The sequence below is a fragment of the Dama dama genome, chromosome 32 (assembly GCF_033118175.1).
Source record: "Dama dama isolate Ldn47 chromosome 32, ASM3311817v1, whole genome shotgun sequence".
In the NCBI taxonomy this organism is placed as follows: Eukaryota; Metazoa; Chordata; class Mammalia; order Artiodactyla; family Cervidae; genus Dama; species Dama dama.
Window position 1 is genome coordinate 25523856 of NC_083712.1, and position 14620 is coordinate 25538475.

General features: G+C 34.9%; 1 protein-coding gene across 23 annotated transcripts in view; it reads right to left on the minus strand.

Annotated features, from left to right (window-relative positions):
- The window catches only part of PCM1 (pericentriolar material 1), an 83876-nt gene that overhangs the window by 64070 nt on the left and 5186 nt on the right, over positions 1 to 14620 (minus strand). For 13 of the 23 annotated variants that reach the window (XM_061134695.1, XM_061134696.1, XM_061134700.1 and 10 more), the window contains 6 exons: positions 9585 to 9702; positions 6941 to 7186; positions 5660 to 5929; positions 4575 to 4745; positions 4270 to 4386; positions 2605 to 2793 (listed from right to left, as the gene is read on the minus strand). In XM_061134695.1, the coding sequence (XP_060990678.1) occupies positions 2605 to 2793; positions 4270 to 4386; positions 4575 to 4745; positions 5660 to 5929; positions 6941 to 7186; positions 9585 to 9680 (1089 nt within the window). In that variant the 5' untranslated portion in view covers positions 9681 to 9702. The remainder of the gene's footprint in view (positions 1 to 2604; positions 2794 to 4269; positions 4387 to 4574; positions 4746 to 5659; positions 5930 to 6940; positions 7187 to 9584; positions 9703 to 14620) is intronic. The other 10 variants (XM_061134703.1, XM_061134713.1, XM_061134709.1 and 7 more) reach the window with 2 other exon arrangements.

Sequence of the window (14620 nt, forward strand, 5' to 3'; positions counted from 1 at the left end):
TCTTTGCAACCCCATGGTCTATACAGTCCATGGAATTCTCCAGGCCAGAATACTGGAGTGAGTAGCCTTTGCCTTCTCCAGGGGATCTTCCCAACCCAGGGATCAAACCCAGATCTCAAACCCAGGTCTCCCGCATTGCAGGCAGATTCTTTACCAGCTGAGCCACAAGGGAAGCAATTTCATCAAAGTCACTGGTAAAATATAAACCAGATGCAATTAGGTACGGATTTCAATTGGAAAGACTCAGAGAAATATCTGCAGATTGACATTAATCAAATAGTCCAACAAAGCATCAATGGTAAATAACTAAGAAAAGAAACATTACACATATTAAGACAAAAATTCATCTAGGAAAAAAAAATCAAGAATCCACTATCTCCATCTAATTCATAATTTCCTCATCTCTTAAAATTAGATTAACTTTAAAGAATTTACTAAACAATTTAATATTAAGGTTTCTTACCCAAATTACATCCTTAGCTTATGTCTTAAGTACTGAGAACTATCTCTGAAGAAACATAATCTGGCTTGGGAGACAAATCTAGCCCACATGAAATAATCAGAAATGATAAAAAAAATAATAATGATAGCAAAAAGTGGGTAGATGGCATTTTGAAAAGCTTATGAATTCTCTAAGAAGTGAGATTAAGTGTGGGGAGAAGATGAGTGTGGGAAAACAATGAAAGCATTCTGGGAAGGCTTTTTTAAAAAATTATGCAATGATATGTCTATAAAATATTTCAAGAAATAGACTCTGCCCTTGTAGGCAACTCAAGAATATCAATTATTTCCTATTAAGCTGCAATTCACAAGGTTGCTTTAAGCTTGGAACCTCCGTTAAGACACCAACGTTTTTCCCCTAATCTTGTAACAGAATACTACATTTTGAAAGATGTTAAAGAGGGAATGAAGGAAGGTGGGGGGGTGGACAACAGGTTCTGAATAGCAGAGAAAGGATAAAGACAGTCAGTGGGAATTAGGATTTTTTTTTTAAAGAAACTGAAATCACTTTATGAACAGAGTACTGACAGAACTACCATACGATGGCCCTAAGAATCAAAAGATTAAAAAGAAGCAAATTAAAATAAACTCCAAAAAAGAAGTTCAAGAGAAAATCATATTCATTTATAAGGTCATTATTCAAAGAAACTTAAAAACAGAACAATAGCTTTTAAAAGCAAACATAATGCCTTAAGGAAAAAAGCTAGCAGATACTATGCTATAGTAATTGTCAACTCAAGTTCTGCTTGTTGCTATTCAAAGACTTCAGAAGAAAGGAACATTAAGTTCTAAATGATATCTATTTTCCCCCATTCACCTTTTCTCCTCCAATGCTACTAGTTTTAAAAATAAGCAGCTACTTTACTCTTCTGTTGAACATTTTATAGTAAGATCACTATGTTGTTGCTGTTTAGTGGCTAAGTCGAGTCCAACTCTTTTGCGACTCCTTGGACTGTAGTCCACCAGGCTCCTCTGTCTATGGGATTCTCCAAGCAAGAATACCAGAGTGGATTGCCATTTCCTTCTCCAGAGGATCTTCCCGATCCAGGGATCAAACCTCTGTTGCCTGCACTGGCAGGCACATTCTCTACCTCTGAGCTAACAGGGAAGCTCAGCTGGTTTGAAACCATATCTTCAAAACCTTGGGGGAGGTGGGGTGGGACACCAAAATAACTAGAGGTTAAGTTCAGTCATTTTAATTTTTTTTAGTCACTTTTAAACAGCCACAAGAAATATAAAATATGTACATAACAGAGAAAGACTAATCCTAGGTAGTAAGCTAGTAAGAAAACATATGAAATTGGTCTTATCTATACTCAATTATTAAAACAGTACTGTACTCTGTCAAATGGATAGGAGCACTTTTACAAATGCTATTTTTTATTCAAACTGTTTTAAGTGGAGCTACACAAATAGTTGTCTTCAAACCCTTCCTGAATGTCTTGATGCAAATCATGGAAAATTTCTAAAGAAAGAACATTTAGAGCAAACACTGGAGAAAAAAGGAGCAAAAACATTAGGAAACAGGTGCTGACTAATAAAATATTTTCCTAAAAAAAAAAAAGGGAAGGGATTTCCAACGGGAAGAAAAATATAAACCAAAAACACTATAAAATATTTCATTCTTAAAAAAAAAAAAAAAACAGGAAAGGTAACAGCGTGGTCCATTTTTTCTCTCTTTAATCAATGACTAAGGAAATAAGAAAGGATTTTAAAATATCATTTTAATCCATAGACACAAATATTAGAAACAAAAGGCAACTAATGATCAGCGTTTAAGAATGTGTTATATTTTGAGCTTTTTCTCAATAGCAAAAACAAAAAGGAAAATGGATTAAGTTTTAAGTCCTTTGTTAATGCAAATTAAAAACAGCTACCACACATAGTCCACGGAGAGGAGACTAAGAAAGCAGAAAAGAAGAAAAACAGTAAGGGATTTTCACCAATGCATTTTACTAATGCAAATTACTATACAACTAACCATGTTAATAACATACAAATTTAAAAGTTATGGCAACAACAGAAGAGCAAATAAGGAAGAGGAAATATGAACAAAAGAGGTGCTCATTTAGAGGGTTCCCAAGTTAATATTATAAAGTATACCTTTGAGGGAAATCCACGTTTTCGGCTACATTTCCTATTAGGCCTCAGCTCCCTGTCATTCTGAGGAGGTCTGTCACCTTCCCCTTTTGGACTTGTAGTAACGTCAATGTCTGAAACCTGTTCTTGTGAAGCTGAATTCCCTAGTTTGTCCTCAATGCACGGCCGAATTCTCAGACTAAAAGATGCCTCCTTTATTAAATAGTGTAGCATATTAGTTTCTTAATACAAAATCCTGTTTAACATACAAGCCAGCCTTGTAAATAAATATAAAAATTTACCAGTCCATGATTTAGAAAATTAATCCACCTTCTCCCCAAGTGGCAATAAAACTTTAGACTTTTAAATTCCCATAGACTAGACTATTGGCTTATTCTAAATAAGTATCATTTCTTAGGCAATTTCCAAGCTATACAACAATCACTGAAGTATATTTTAACATTTACTGTATGTTACTGATTTTCAAAATGTCCTGACTTCATGCTATGAAAGAAAGTCTCATCCTGGTGAACACTAGCACATGCAGATAAACTATTGTCATCAATTACATCACTTCCCACCTTCTCAAACACAATTCCTTGATGCACATGCCCCCACCCTTCCATTTCTGCTAGAATGAAATGTGAGAAAGAAATTATTCCCACACACCACTGTAAACAGAAAAACAATTTTCCCACAGTAGACTGCATTCTTCAACAACCGTTTGGATCAAGCCCTCTGAGCACCTCCTGGTGAAAATAATGGAGAGAAAAAAAAAATACAAGTTTCCTCTTCGAATCAGGAAGGGCAAGGATGAGAAAGGAGGCAGATAAGAAACTATGCAGGGCAATGCTGAAAGGAAACAAACCCTCAAATTCCTAATGCTGGCTAGAAATTGGGAACATACCTCAGAAACAAACGATACACATGGTCTATCCTTTCACAAGAAAGGCATTTCTGACTACAGGGTTTCAAGTTTACTAATGCATTGTTATAGGTGCAGTTGCTAAAATTAAAATGTTTACAAGTATACTAGTTTCATACTACCTTTTATGAAGTGCATTTTACAAATCTTGCCTCAAAGTTCTGAAAATTTCTGATTATTTTCCCAAAAGACAGTATTTTGATACATCTCATTTTGCAAAGTTAAAATTTATATACTTTCCTCACTAAATAAATCCCAAAGTAAATGCTAACCTATCCCATTTTCAACTCAGTTTATCCGCCGCCTGGTTTGGCTTCAGTTCTACACTAGCCTGACAAATGTAAATCCTAACAGCCTTCAAATGGGTCCTCAGTGGCAGAGAAACTTGGGAGGCTTTGCCAAAAGATGACATGCCAAGCAATTATACTGTCCTCATGACTAGTACATCTAAAATGAATTTTAACTCTTCCAATGCCTCTTAAAATGAGCAAAGCTGTGCTTAACGATACAAATGAGGAAACCCAGGTTTTCGCAAGCTGAAGACCAGAAATTATTAATCAACCATTAAAACTACTTTTATGTTAATAAAGAAAACTTTAAAATTTCCACGTTCAAAAAGAATATATACAGCATTAACAATTTGAGGGTTTCTTCCCTGAGACAAATTTTTCATTAAGGAATGCCTACAAAAGTATTATTGTGAAAAATAAGGGGAAAGTTTGTATCTTCATTTCCAGCACTTTAATTACTAAAAAGCTGCTTACCGTGGCATCTGAAGCCTCAGACCGCACATCTATGTTTAGCGATGTGCTCTCAGCTACAGAACCAGATCCCACAGCTGAATCTATAGTCCGAACATCCTCCTCCTCATTTTCTCTAGCCTGAAATATTTTAGTGGTATAAATCATACAACTATTAAAAAGGGCAATAAAATGTTACAAGGGATGGCACGATTTTTTTTTAATATATTAACTCCTCTGGGGTGGCAATCACAATGTCATTACCATAGGTACACACTGATGTACTACAAAAATCACTCAGTACATTATGTAAAAGGTTCAAAACTTACAAGAATTTTCTGGAGAAATTTCATATATGACTTTTCTTGTTCTTTAAGGTGATCTATTAGATGAGTGAGGCGCTCAACATTAGCAGATCTTTCATTTTTCTCTACAAGGTCTTCCCTCATGGAACTAGCTTTAGTAATATAATCACGAATCTGAACAAGCCTGCTTACAATCTGCAGGGGAGATATTGGGGGGGATGGGGGGACATGAAAATAAACAGGATGTTAAAATGAGCATAATTTATTGAACAGCAACAACTTTATAGATTTTAATTTCAAATAACCAAAGATACTGCTAGGTTTATTGTATGAATTCATACATGCAAAAGATCTGAACCAAATTTACAATTTAATCAAAACTTAATAGGCAATACTAACAACTCCTATTTCTATTAATTTCAAAATTAGTTTTAATTTACATTACTTGAAAACTTCACTTTATAAAACTGCATATTAAACTATTATTTATATAAATTCTTCTAGTGTTTCTTTATAAATTTTAAAAATTAAAATACTTTTAAAACAGAGTTATCTTTTCAAATGAATTATATAATCATTTAAAGAAATTTCTACAACAATCTATTAATCACATTACTCCAACTTCTCTTTACTAAAAATTAACAATACAGCATTTCACAGGTGAACAGAAAGTCTTAATTCACCTGACTATGCCACTTCTACAATCATTTTTGTAAAAAGACATTTACACAGTTTTGAATAAACCTGACGGGATTAATGAGCCAAAGTTAAGGAAGTACTTTGCGTGCAAGGTCGCTTCAGTCGTGTCCAACTCTTCGCAACCCTACGGCCTATAGCCCGCCAGGCCCCTCTTGTCTAAGGTATTCTACAGGCAAGAACACTGGATGGGTTGCCATGCCCTCTTCCAGGCGATCTTTCCGACCCAGGCATCAAACCCTTGTCCTTCATGACTCCTGCACTGGCAGGTGGATTCGTCACCACTAGTGCCACATGGGAAACCTGGGAAGTACCTTAATTCTACCTAACTGAAATTCCTAAGTGTATAAATATTTTTTAAAATCTTCACACTTCTACTGAGATTTATGAAATAATAAAAGAAATATTATCACCTGGCTGCTCTCCATTGCAGGCTCTCCTCTTCCATCTTCTTCAGAGACTTGACAGTTTTGCAAAAGGTCATTACTTAAAGCAGAAGCAAACAACTCTTTACACTGTGCTGATCCAATCATTTCTCTCTTTTGAGGACTTACAGTGGGATCTTTGCTCTTGTTAGTATTAATCTGCATAGGCAAAAAGTTGAAGGGCTTTCGGTTCTCACTAAGCTGACGTTTGTTGTTAGCAGCTGTTGCTCTACCTTGAGAATCACTTCCAATGCTTCTCTATACATGAAAGAAAAACCAAATCCCACAAACATTAATCTTTCAAAATTAAAAAAAAATCCAATGTTCTAAGTCAGCTTCACCATCAGATAATGATTCAGGAGGTATATATAAAAGATCTGTCATAAGACTCAGAGCAGCTTCAGACCTACAAAATTCTTTCAGAAAAATACCAAATTCAATTATCACATCCTATTCCTCACTCTGTCAGAGACAACTGAAATGATGGCTATGAGCAAGACTATTCTAAATAAAGTTGTAGGATTATGAACCATATTTATAACTCAGACTGCTAGTCATACTTGATCACAGAATATAACATAGGCTTTGGACCTAATGAATCAATGTTGATTAATACAAACATTAACATAAAGATGTGTCAACATGAAGCACTATCTGATAAATCATTTAATTTAGTGCCCGGCATACAGTAACTGTTCAATAATTGATACAAAGGTGACTAAATGATACATGATCATCACCGTCATCATACCAGACTGGAATCTACCTTTATGCATATTTAGAGAAATTTTATCACATAAAGATCAGACAATAAAATGTGAAGAGTTCATTTTCACTTCTACTTGCTTTTAGTTCTAAACTTGACTTCGGTGATTATAAATACAAACAACGGTTTTATTCTAAACTTGAGATAATAGCACATTCCACACTTAGCCAATGATAAAATATTCTAAACTGGATCTTCTCTTTTGCTTAACAGCTATCTTACCCAGTTAGTAGCATGCAAATTTTAGTTTCAAAATAAAATCATTTAAGCCAGCCAAACACTGTAATAATAAAGTTCTGAAAAACCTGTCCTCAGCAAGTTTAGAAATAAGGACTTTGTTGCCTTCCAAAGAACACAGTACCATCACCACTGATTAACATTCTTTCCATATGCACAGAAACTAAGAAAAAGAAATAAACAGTTCAATTTCATTAAGACAAATGATTTATCTATGGCAAGTACTTTCCATAGTCATAACTTGATTTGTAAAATAATTTACAAACCTGATCTAAATCACTGAAGTTTATCCGCTGTTTGAGTTTTTCTAGTTCTGCCTGCTCGGGAACAGACATCTGAGTCACGTATCTACTATGTGGAAACGTCAGTGAAGTCTTTGTTCTTCGTCTTCCAACTCCTGGCGATGACTCCGGAGAAATATCATTAGTTACCCTTTTATCACTTTCTACACCAAATTTTCTCTTATTCTTTTCTGATGACCTATTTGCCTTCTTCTGCTGGCTGCCCCAATCCTTTAAAAAAGTAAAGGCAAATGTTAATCTGGCCTCTATCAAATCAGGAAAATATTTTGGTATGCTTTAAAATTTTTGGTCTTAAAGTTAGAAATGACAAAACATTTTTCACATAAATACATAGTCTTAGAGACAATTACTTACCTGCATTAGCCCATTTTCCCTCTACTACATGTAGTCTAAATTTTATTAAACTGTGCTGAAATTATTTTAATTATTCAGAAAATAACTACTTCCCTATAATGAATCATTAACAAATACCCAACCTCTAACCCTAGCATCAGTCTAAATATTTTCAGAAGCATTTTTAAAAATGGTTCCTTACTATTTATAAATTGATTGGTGAAATAAAATTATAGATACCTTCACTGGTCTCCTTTAAAATCAACACGTATAGGTAGACAGATCAGGAAACAACTTGTGTTCTAAAGCAATTACTGTTACCTGAAGAAATGCTCCACTGTGTGATTCTAGGCAATTTATTTAACTTTCATAAATCTGTTTCCTAATCTCTAAAATAGTGTCACCTTTAAAACACAATTTAAAATAACATATATAAAACATCCAGCACAGTGCCTAGCATGTAGTAAGCAATAGATGATAACTATTATTATTTTCTATAGGGAACAATAATGTACTATATGATAAAGTCTGATATGAAATGATTAAAAAAATATGGCAGAAAGCAAAGAAGAACTAAAGAGCCTCTTGATTAAAGTGAAAGACGAGAGTAAAAAAGTTGGGTTAAAGCTCAACATTCAGAAAACTAAGATCATGGCATCTGGTCCCATCACTTCATGGCAAATAGTGCAAACAGTGGGGAAGACTGGGGAAACAGTGCAAACAGTAACAAACTTTATTTCTGGGGGCTCCAAAATCACTGTAGATGGTGACTGCCAACCATGAAATTCAAAGACGCCTAACTCCTTGGAAGAAAAAGTTATGACCAACCTAGACAGCATATTAAAAAACAGAGACATTACTTTGCCAACAAACGTCCGTCTAGTCAAGGCTATGGTTTTTCCAGTAGTCATGTATGGATGTGAGAGTTGGACTATAAAGAAAGCCGAGCACCAAAGAATTGATGCTTTTGAACTGAGGTGTTGGGGAAGACTCTTGAGAGTCCCTTGGACTGCAAGGAGATCCAACCAGTCCATCCTAAAGGAAATCAGTCCTGAATATTCATTGGAAGGACTGGTGCTAAAGCTGAAGCTCCAATACTTTGGCCACCTGATGGGAAGAGCTGACTCATTTGAAAAGACTCTGATGCTGGGAAAGACTGAAGGCAGGAAGAGAAGGGGACGACAGAGGATGAGATGGTTGGATGGTATCACCGACTCAGTGGACATGAGTTTGAGTAAACTCCGGGAGTTGGTGATGGACAGGCAGGCCTGGCGTGCTGCAGTCCATTGGGTCGCAAAAAGTCTGACACAACTAAGCGACTAAACTGAACGTTTTACCAGAAAATATGTTTATTTACTTAGCTATATTCACATGACACATTCAAAAGTTCTGTAAATTCCCACCTTATCCATATTGGAAGAATGTTTTAGTTTTACTTTACTAACACCTTTTGGGATATTTTTCTCTTTTGTAACAAAACTTCCTTCTCTACACACTGTCCTTCCAGCCCAATTCACATGTGGGTGTTCCTACCAACCTCCTGTTCTACTGCTGCTGCTGCTGCTAAGTCACTTCAGTCATGTCTGACTCTGTGCGACCCCACAGACGGCAGCCCACCAGGCTCCTCTCTCCATGGGATTCTCCAGGCAAGAACACTGGAGTGGGTTGCCATATCCTTCTCCAATCCTGTTCTACTTACCCCACCCAATCTTGGCCACAGCTGACTGGAAAAGAGATGCATACCTAATACAAGTTAGGATAATCATACTTTAAAATTTCAAATTGTAACTAACAGATAACTAGTCAGTCTACAACAGCAGCGTAACTGAAAACTTTAGAAGAAAGGGGCAGCCACAGTATATCACATGGACCAGACGAGAGAGAAAACTGGTCTGTGAAAATAAAGTTGGGTTAAGTAGAGACACTCAGAAGCAAAGAATTAGCAAAGTGAAAAAATAATTCTTGACAACTGATTGCTTTTTCTAGTCCCTTCCTAAAACCCAGCTATATTCCTTTATCTTATTTTCCATAAAACATCTTTATATTCTTATAACAAATCTCCTTTTCAGTTTAAGCTAACTCAAGTTGATATGTTACGTGCAAACAAAAATGTCTTCAACTAATATACCAAATAGCCCAGGGTCATTTAATATATTGGCCAGCAAGAAATACTGTGTCTACATAGTTTCAATGAGGATGACTTGGCTAAGTCAGAGGAAAGTGGCATTTTAACATCAGTAGCCAACAACACACCATCAATAATAAGATATCTTACCATATTGTTGAGTCGGTCATCAACACTCTCATTGCTCCAGTTTGGTAAATCCTGATCATTCACACCTTCTTCAAAAGGACCTCCTCCTGTGGCCATACTGGCTTTTACAATTAATCTTCTGCAAAACAAGTCAAGACTAACTTTTTAACACATAAAAATAAACTGTAATATTGAAATCATTCCATGAAGCTTAGCAATAGAAACAAGTATCAGAAAAGCTGATTTTATGAAATAAAAGAGGCACCATCAACCACACACAAAATGATTTAGCTGCCACAGGCATAGTTTGTTTAGCATGCATTAAGTAGCTGAGGTGATAGGGAGAGGAAGGAAAAAACCTTGGAATATCCACTCTTTCTGCGGGCTTGCATCCTTTGAGGTTACTCAATTTATTTGACACAATCCAAAAAGGTAAAGAGGTAGGAAAAAGTTAACTGGATGGAAATGACATCACTTATAATAGCGATAAAAAGTAAAATTATCTAGGAATAATATAATTTTGCCCTATGTAAAGACACATTATTTTTTAAATTGAAGTACAGTTGATTTACAATGTTGTGCTTATTTCTGCTATACAGCAAAGTGATTCAGTTTAACACATACAAGAAGCACTATTAAACTCTATAAAAAAAACGCGAGAGAAAATGTGAGTAAGTGGAAAAACATACTATCTCCCTTGATGAGAAGACTAAACATTTTTTCTGAATTTTCGACTTAATTAAATACCCACTGGGATTCTTGGAATTTGACAGAACAATTCTAAAAACCATCTGGAAGAACAAACAAGTTAGAAAAAAATTACCTGAAAAATAAAAGCAAGAGTTGCTGTAGTGGTCAAGAGAATAAAAAACTAAACCCAAGATATTCAACCACATTAAGTATCTATATGGTTCAATCAGCACCACTCAAAAAGAAAATTCTCAAATACACCCAATTCAAAATATTTAATGACAAAAATTAACTATAGCTAACATCAATTTTGTTTACTATATGCCAAGTGCTAATGCTAAACATTTTATGTGTTTATCATTTAACCTTTGCAATAACTGAGTGGTAAAAGATTATTCAATTGATGGGACAATTTGTTAACAATGATGAAAAAAGTTTATTTAAAGCTTTAACAGACTTCCTAAACTAGGATTCATCATATTAAACACAAAACACAGAAAAATTATTTCAGTGACTATTTTCTCAATTCTCCCAAGGATGGCACATACCCAGTACCATTCCAGACACACAGAAGAATTAATTCATAGTAAACAACAGATGCCTTAGAGCATTAGAGCTTAATTCCCCCTCAGATGAAAAAGACTGCCTTACACCATAAACCAAGATACTATCCAGTAGATTAAAAATAGATGAATAAGATTAAAGAGTCAAAAGACAAGAAAAAAGAATGAGCTTTAAAAATAGAGATTTTCCTAATTTGGAATGTGGAAATAAAAAGGAATATGTTCAACCAATTTTACTCATGCACAAGTGAATCCTATGTATACTGAGAATAAATAGTAAATGACAAGCTGGGAAAAAAATCTGAAAGAAATATGAAGTATATAATTAATATCTTTACTATATTAAAAAATGCTTGCATGAAAGCAGCTGTTGGTTACGGGGTAGGAATGTGATTTTTGCTCTTTACCTTATATATTTTCAGCAATATTTTACAACATTTTTTACACTAGAAATCTATTTAAGAACTTTGCAAAATAACTGATACTCATAAAGAGGTATGTCCAGTGAACTGACTCATTTAAATGAAACATTTTACAACTACCTTTTTCTAAGATGCACTGATGTAATTTGTAATATTAAAGAATAGGAGCACAAAAAAATACATAAGCAATAGAGATGAAAACAATACCTAACATTACAAAAGTAATTTATCTTAAAGTGGCGATTAGAAGAGAAATTACTAAAATACTTAAGTAAAACTCTTACCAATTTTTTGGTAAAATACAGTATGTTGCATTTTCTATCAGTAGAGTAATAATAAAGTAAGTTTACTTTAAGATAAATTAAAAATATATTCAAAGAGATGTTTTGTACTCAATTTTTCATTATGATGAATTCCTCCTAAAATGAGCTTTTCCTAAGGAGCTAGTGATAAGCTAATGACTTTGAACACAAGTTTCTAAAACAATTTAAAACATACATTAAAATTAGTCTGGGGAAAATATATCAACTATTTCTTAAAAATCATTTTTAAAGACCATTTACTAAATAAAGTCTACGAAGTTTATACACAACTTTGTGTATTTGTGATTGACAGAAGATGATATTGAGTATTTATAACTCAGTAATAATGATACCAAATGGTTGAGAAGGCATACTCCTACAGAAGTAAAATTATCAGCATGAAGCTACTGAAGTTATTGACTGTGGATCCATTCTCAGTGTATTCAGCTGATTTCTCTATGGGAGTAGCTATCTCACCCTATAACAGGTAGAAAACAAAGGTAAGTCATTTCTTTCTTATGTTAACCTCTTTAACCTCTTCAAAGTCACCTTGAAAACTACTGATATCTACCCTCAATTTTATTCTGTAAACACATTAATATAATTTATATAGTTTTTGATTATGTTATGATTATTATTATAAACTATTATTTGTATAGAAAGACTTTTAATAATCAAAACACCAAGTGTGTAAGAGAAGAGGACGAACGCGAGGAAGATTTTTATGGCAGAATCAATATGGCTTAGCGACTATAATGAAGTGGGAGATGAGGCAGGGAGAAAGGAGTTAAAGGATGACCCCTGGGTTTCTAGCTTGAAAACAGGGTATATGATGATACATTCAAAGTAATTTGAAAAGAAACACATTTCCGTTAATGAGAGAAAAAGATGAACTCAGTTTTAGAGACATTTGAGATATCTATCGCATACCCAATTAAATCTGTCCAGTGGGCAAACAGCCATCTCTCAAAAGTGAAATCTAGGCTACAGAGATGTGCAAATCATCAATTCATAAAAGAATGTAAAGTGGAACAGAAGGCTCATGGAGAAGATAAAGAGTAAGAGAAGACTAAACCTGGAAGGACATAGATATTTAAAAAAGGAAAAGAACACTTAGAAGGTACAGAAAGACAAGAGGGAAACCAAAACCAGAACAAAGTGTCAACAAGGGGGAGAAGTGTGTAAAGAAGGCGGGTATGATAAGAATGCCAAGTATTACTTTATCATATAAACAAACTAGTGAGAAGTGTCCATCTGGATTTAGCAACAAGGCGGTTACTGACAACCTTGGTAAAAATCAATTCCATAACCGAAATGCATTTATTGATGGGGAAGAGAAAAAAATTAAAGGAAGTCATTAGGTGATTTTTTTCAAAACACCATTCTATGAAGGAAAGCAGGCAGAGAAGGTGAAGTAGAAATATTCCTTAAAATGGAGGTATCTTACATATGGTAATGTACATGTTTCAATGCTACTCTCTCAAATCATCCCACCCTCTCCCTTCCCCCACTGTATCCAAAAGTCTGTTTCCTTTGGGGCCCTGCAAATAGGATCATCAGTATTATCTTTCTAGATTCCATATATTCGCATTAAGATATGATATGTCTTTCTCTTTCTGACTTACTTCACTCTGTGTAATAGACTCTAGGTTTGTACACCTCAGTAGAACTGACTCAAATGCGTTCTGTATGACGCAGGGAACCCAAAGATGTAAAGGTTGTCTGTGACAACCTAGAGGGGTGGGAGGAGACATATGTATACCAATGGCTGATTCATACTGACGTATGGCAGAAACCAACACAATATTGTAATTATCCTTGCAATTAAAAATAAAATTTAAAAAAATACTAATAAAACTGATAAATATATATATAACCGGCGGGGGGGGGGGTGGGGAGAGGGAGGTATCTTGAGTACATTTAAAATTTGCCAGGATAGCACTCATAGAGGGAGACAAAGATGCAACTGTGTGTGGTCTCTGAAAAACTGGGAACGACTGGGATCTAGGGTTTAAGAAACATGATTAGCATTAGATAGGCAAAAGAACACCTCTTTCACTGAAATGAAAGAAAGAAAGGATAGAATTGGATACAGGCTAGTTAGCAGATTTGGTGGTGGGAAGTTGAAAGAGTCTGTTAATTGCCGTGAAGTAAAACGGATTGCTCGGTAAATATGTGAGGGTAAGACGTCTGAGCGGCAGGGGAAGTGTGACGGGGGAAGTGTGACGAGCAGCACTAAGGGCTCAGATGAGAGCAGAGAACATTCACTGTTAGCACTAATACAACACTAATCTGCAGTTTCCATTTTTTTCCCCAGAAGTGCTCATCAGCCTTGATATAAAGCAGTGGATTCCACTGAATCCGTCCAAGGTTGGGATTTTGCCAGGCAGGTTTAATAGAAAAACAATGAGATGGAAAAGCTGAAGCCACTGGAAAATAATTAGCACAAGTGATGGATGATCGTGTGCGAAGCAGAATGGAGATAAAATTCTTTTACTTCAAACAAGCACTTTCATCTACCCTATGACCTACTAAAGTAAGTTGAAACTATTATTTATAAGTTTCATTTTGCTATTTTTGACAGTCTTATTTGGTTTCCTCATCTTACAAGGATATGAAATGCAAAATACCATGGCAATTTATAAGCTACTTTCAGTGACTGATCTTTCTGAAGAAAATCCTGTTGTAGGAATCTTACTATAAGTATTACAGATATCTAAGTAGAATATCACAGTATTAATTACCATGAAAATACCCATGACTGATTAAAGTTACCTTTGAAATAAAAATACAAATTAATCAAGAAAAGAAAAACTTATTTTTCCTAAAATCTTTAAAATTCAGATATTATTTCTCAAATGGTATTAAATGACTCCTAAGTGTCTTTGGAAGTATCTTACACCTCAACTGACATTTGTAAACCAAGGTTTTAGAAATTCTCATCAAAATAAAGGATTTCCCTGGTGGCTCAGGGGGGTAAAGAATTCACCTGCTAATACAAGAGATGCAGATTTGATCCCTGGGTCAGGAAGATTCCCTGGAGGAGGGCATGGCAACCCACTCCAACATCCTTGCCTAGA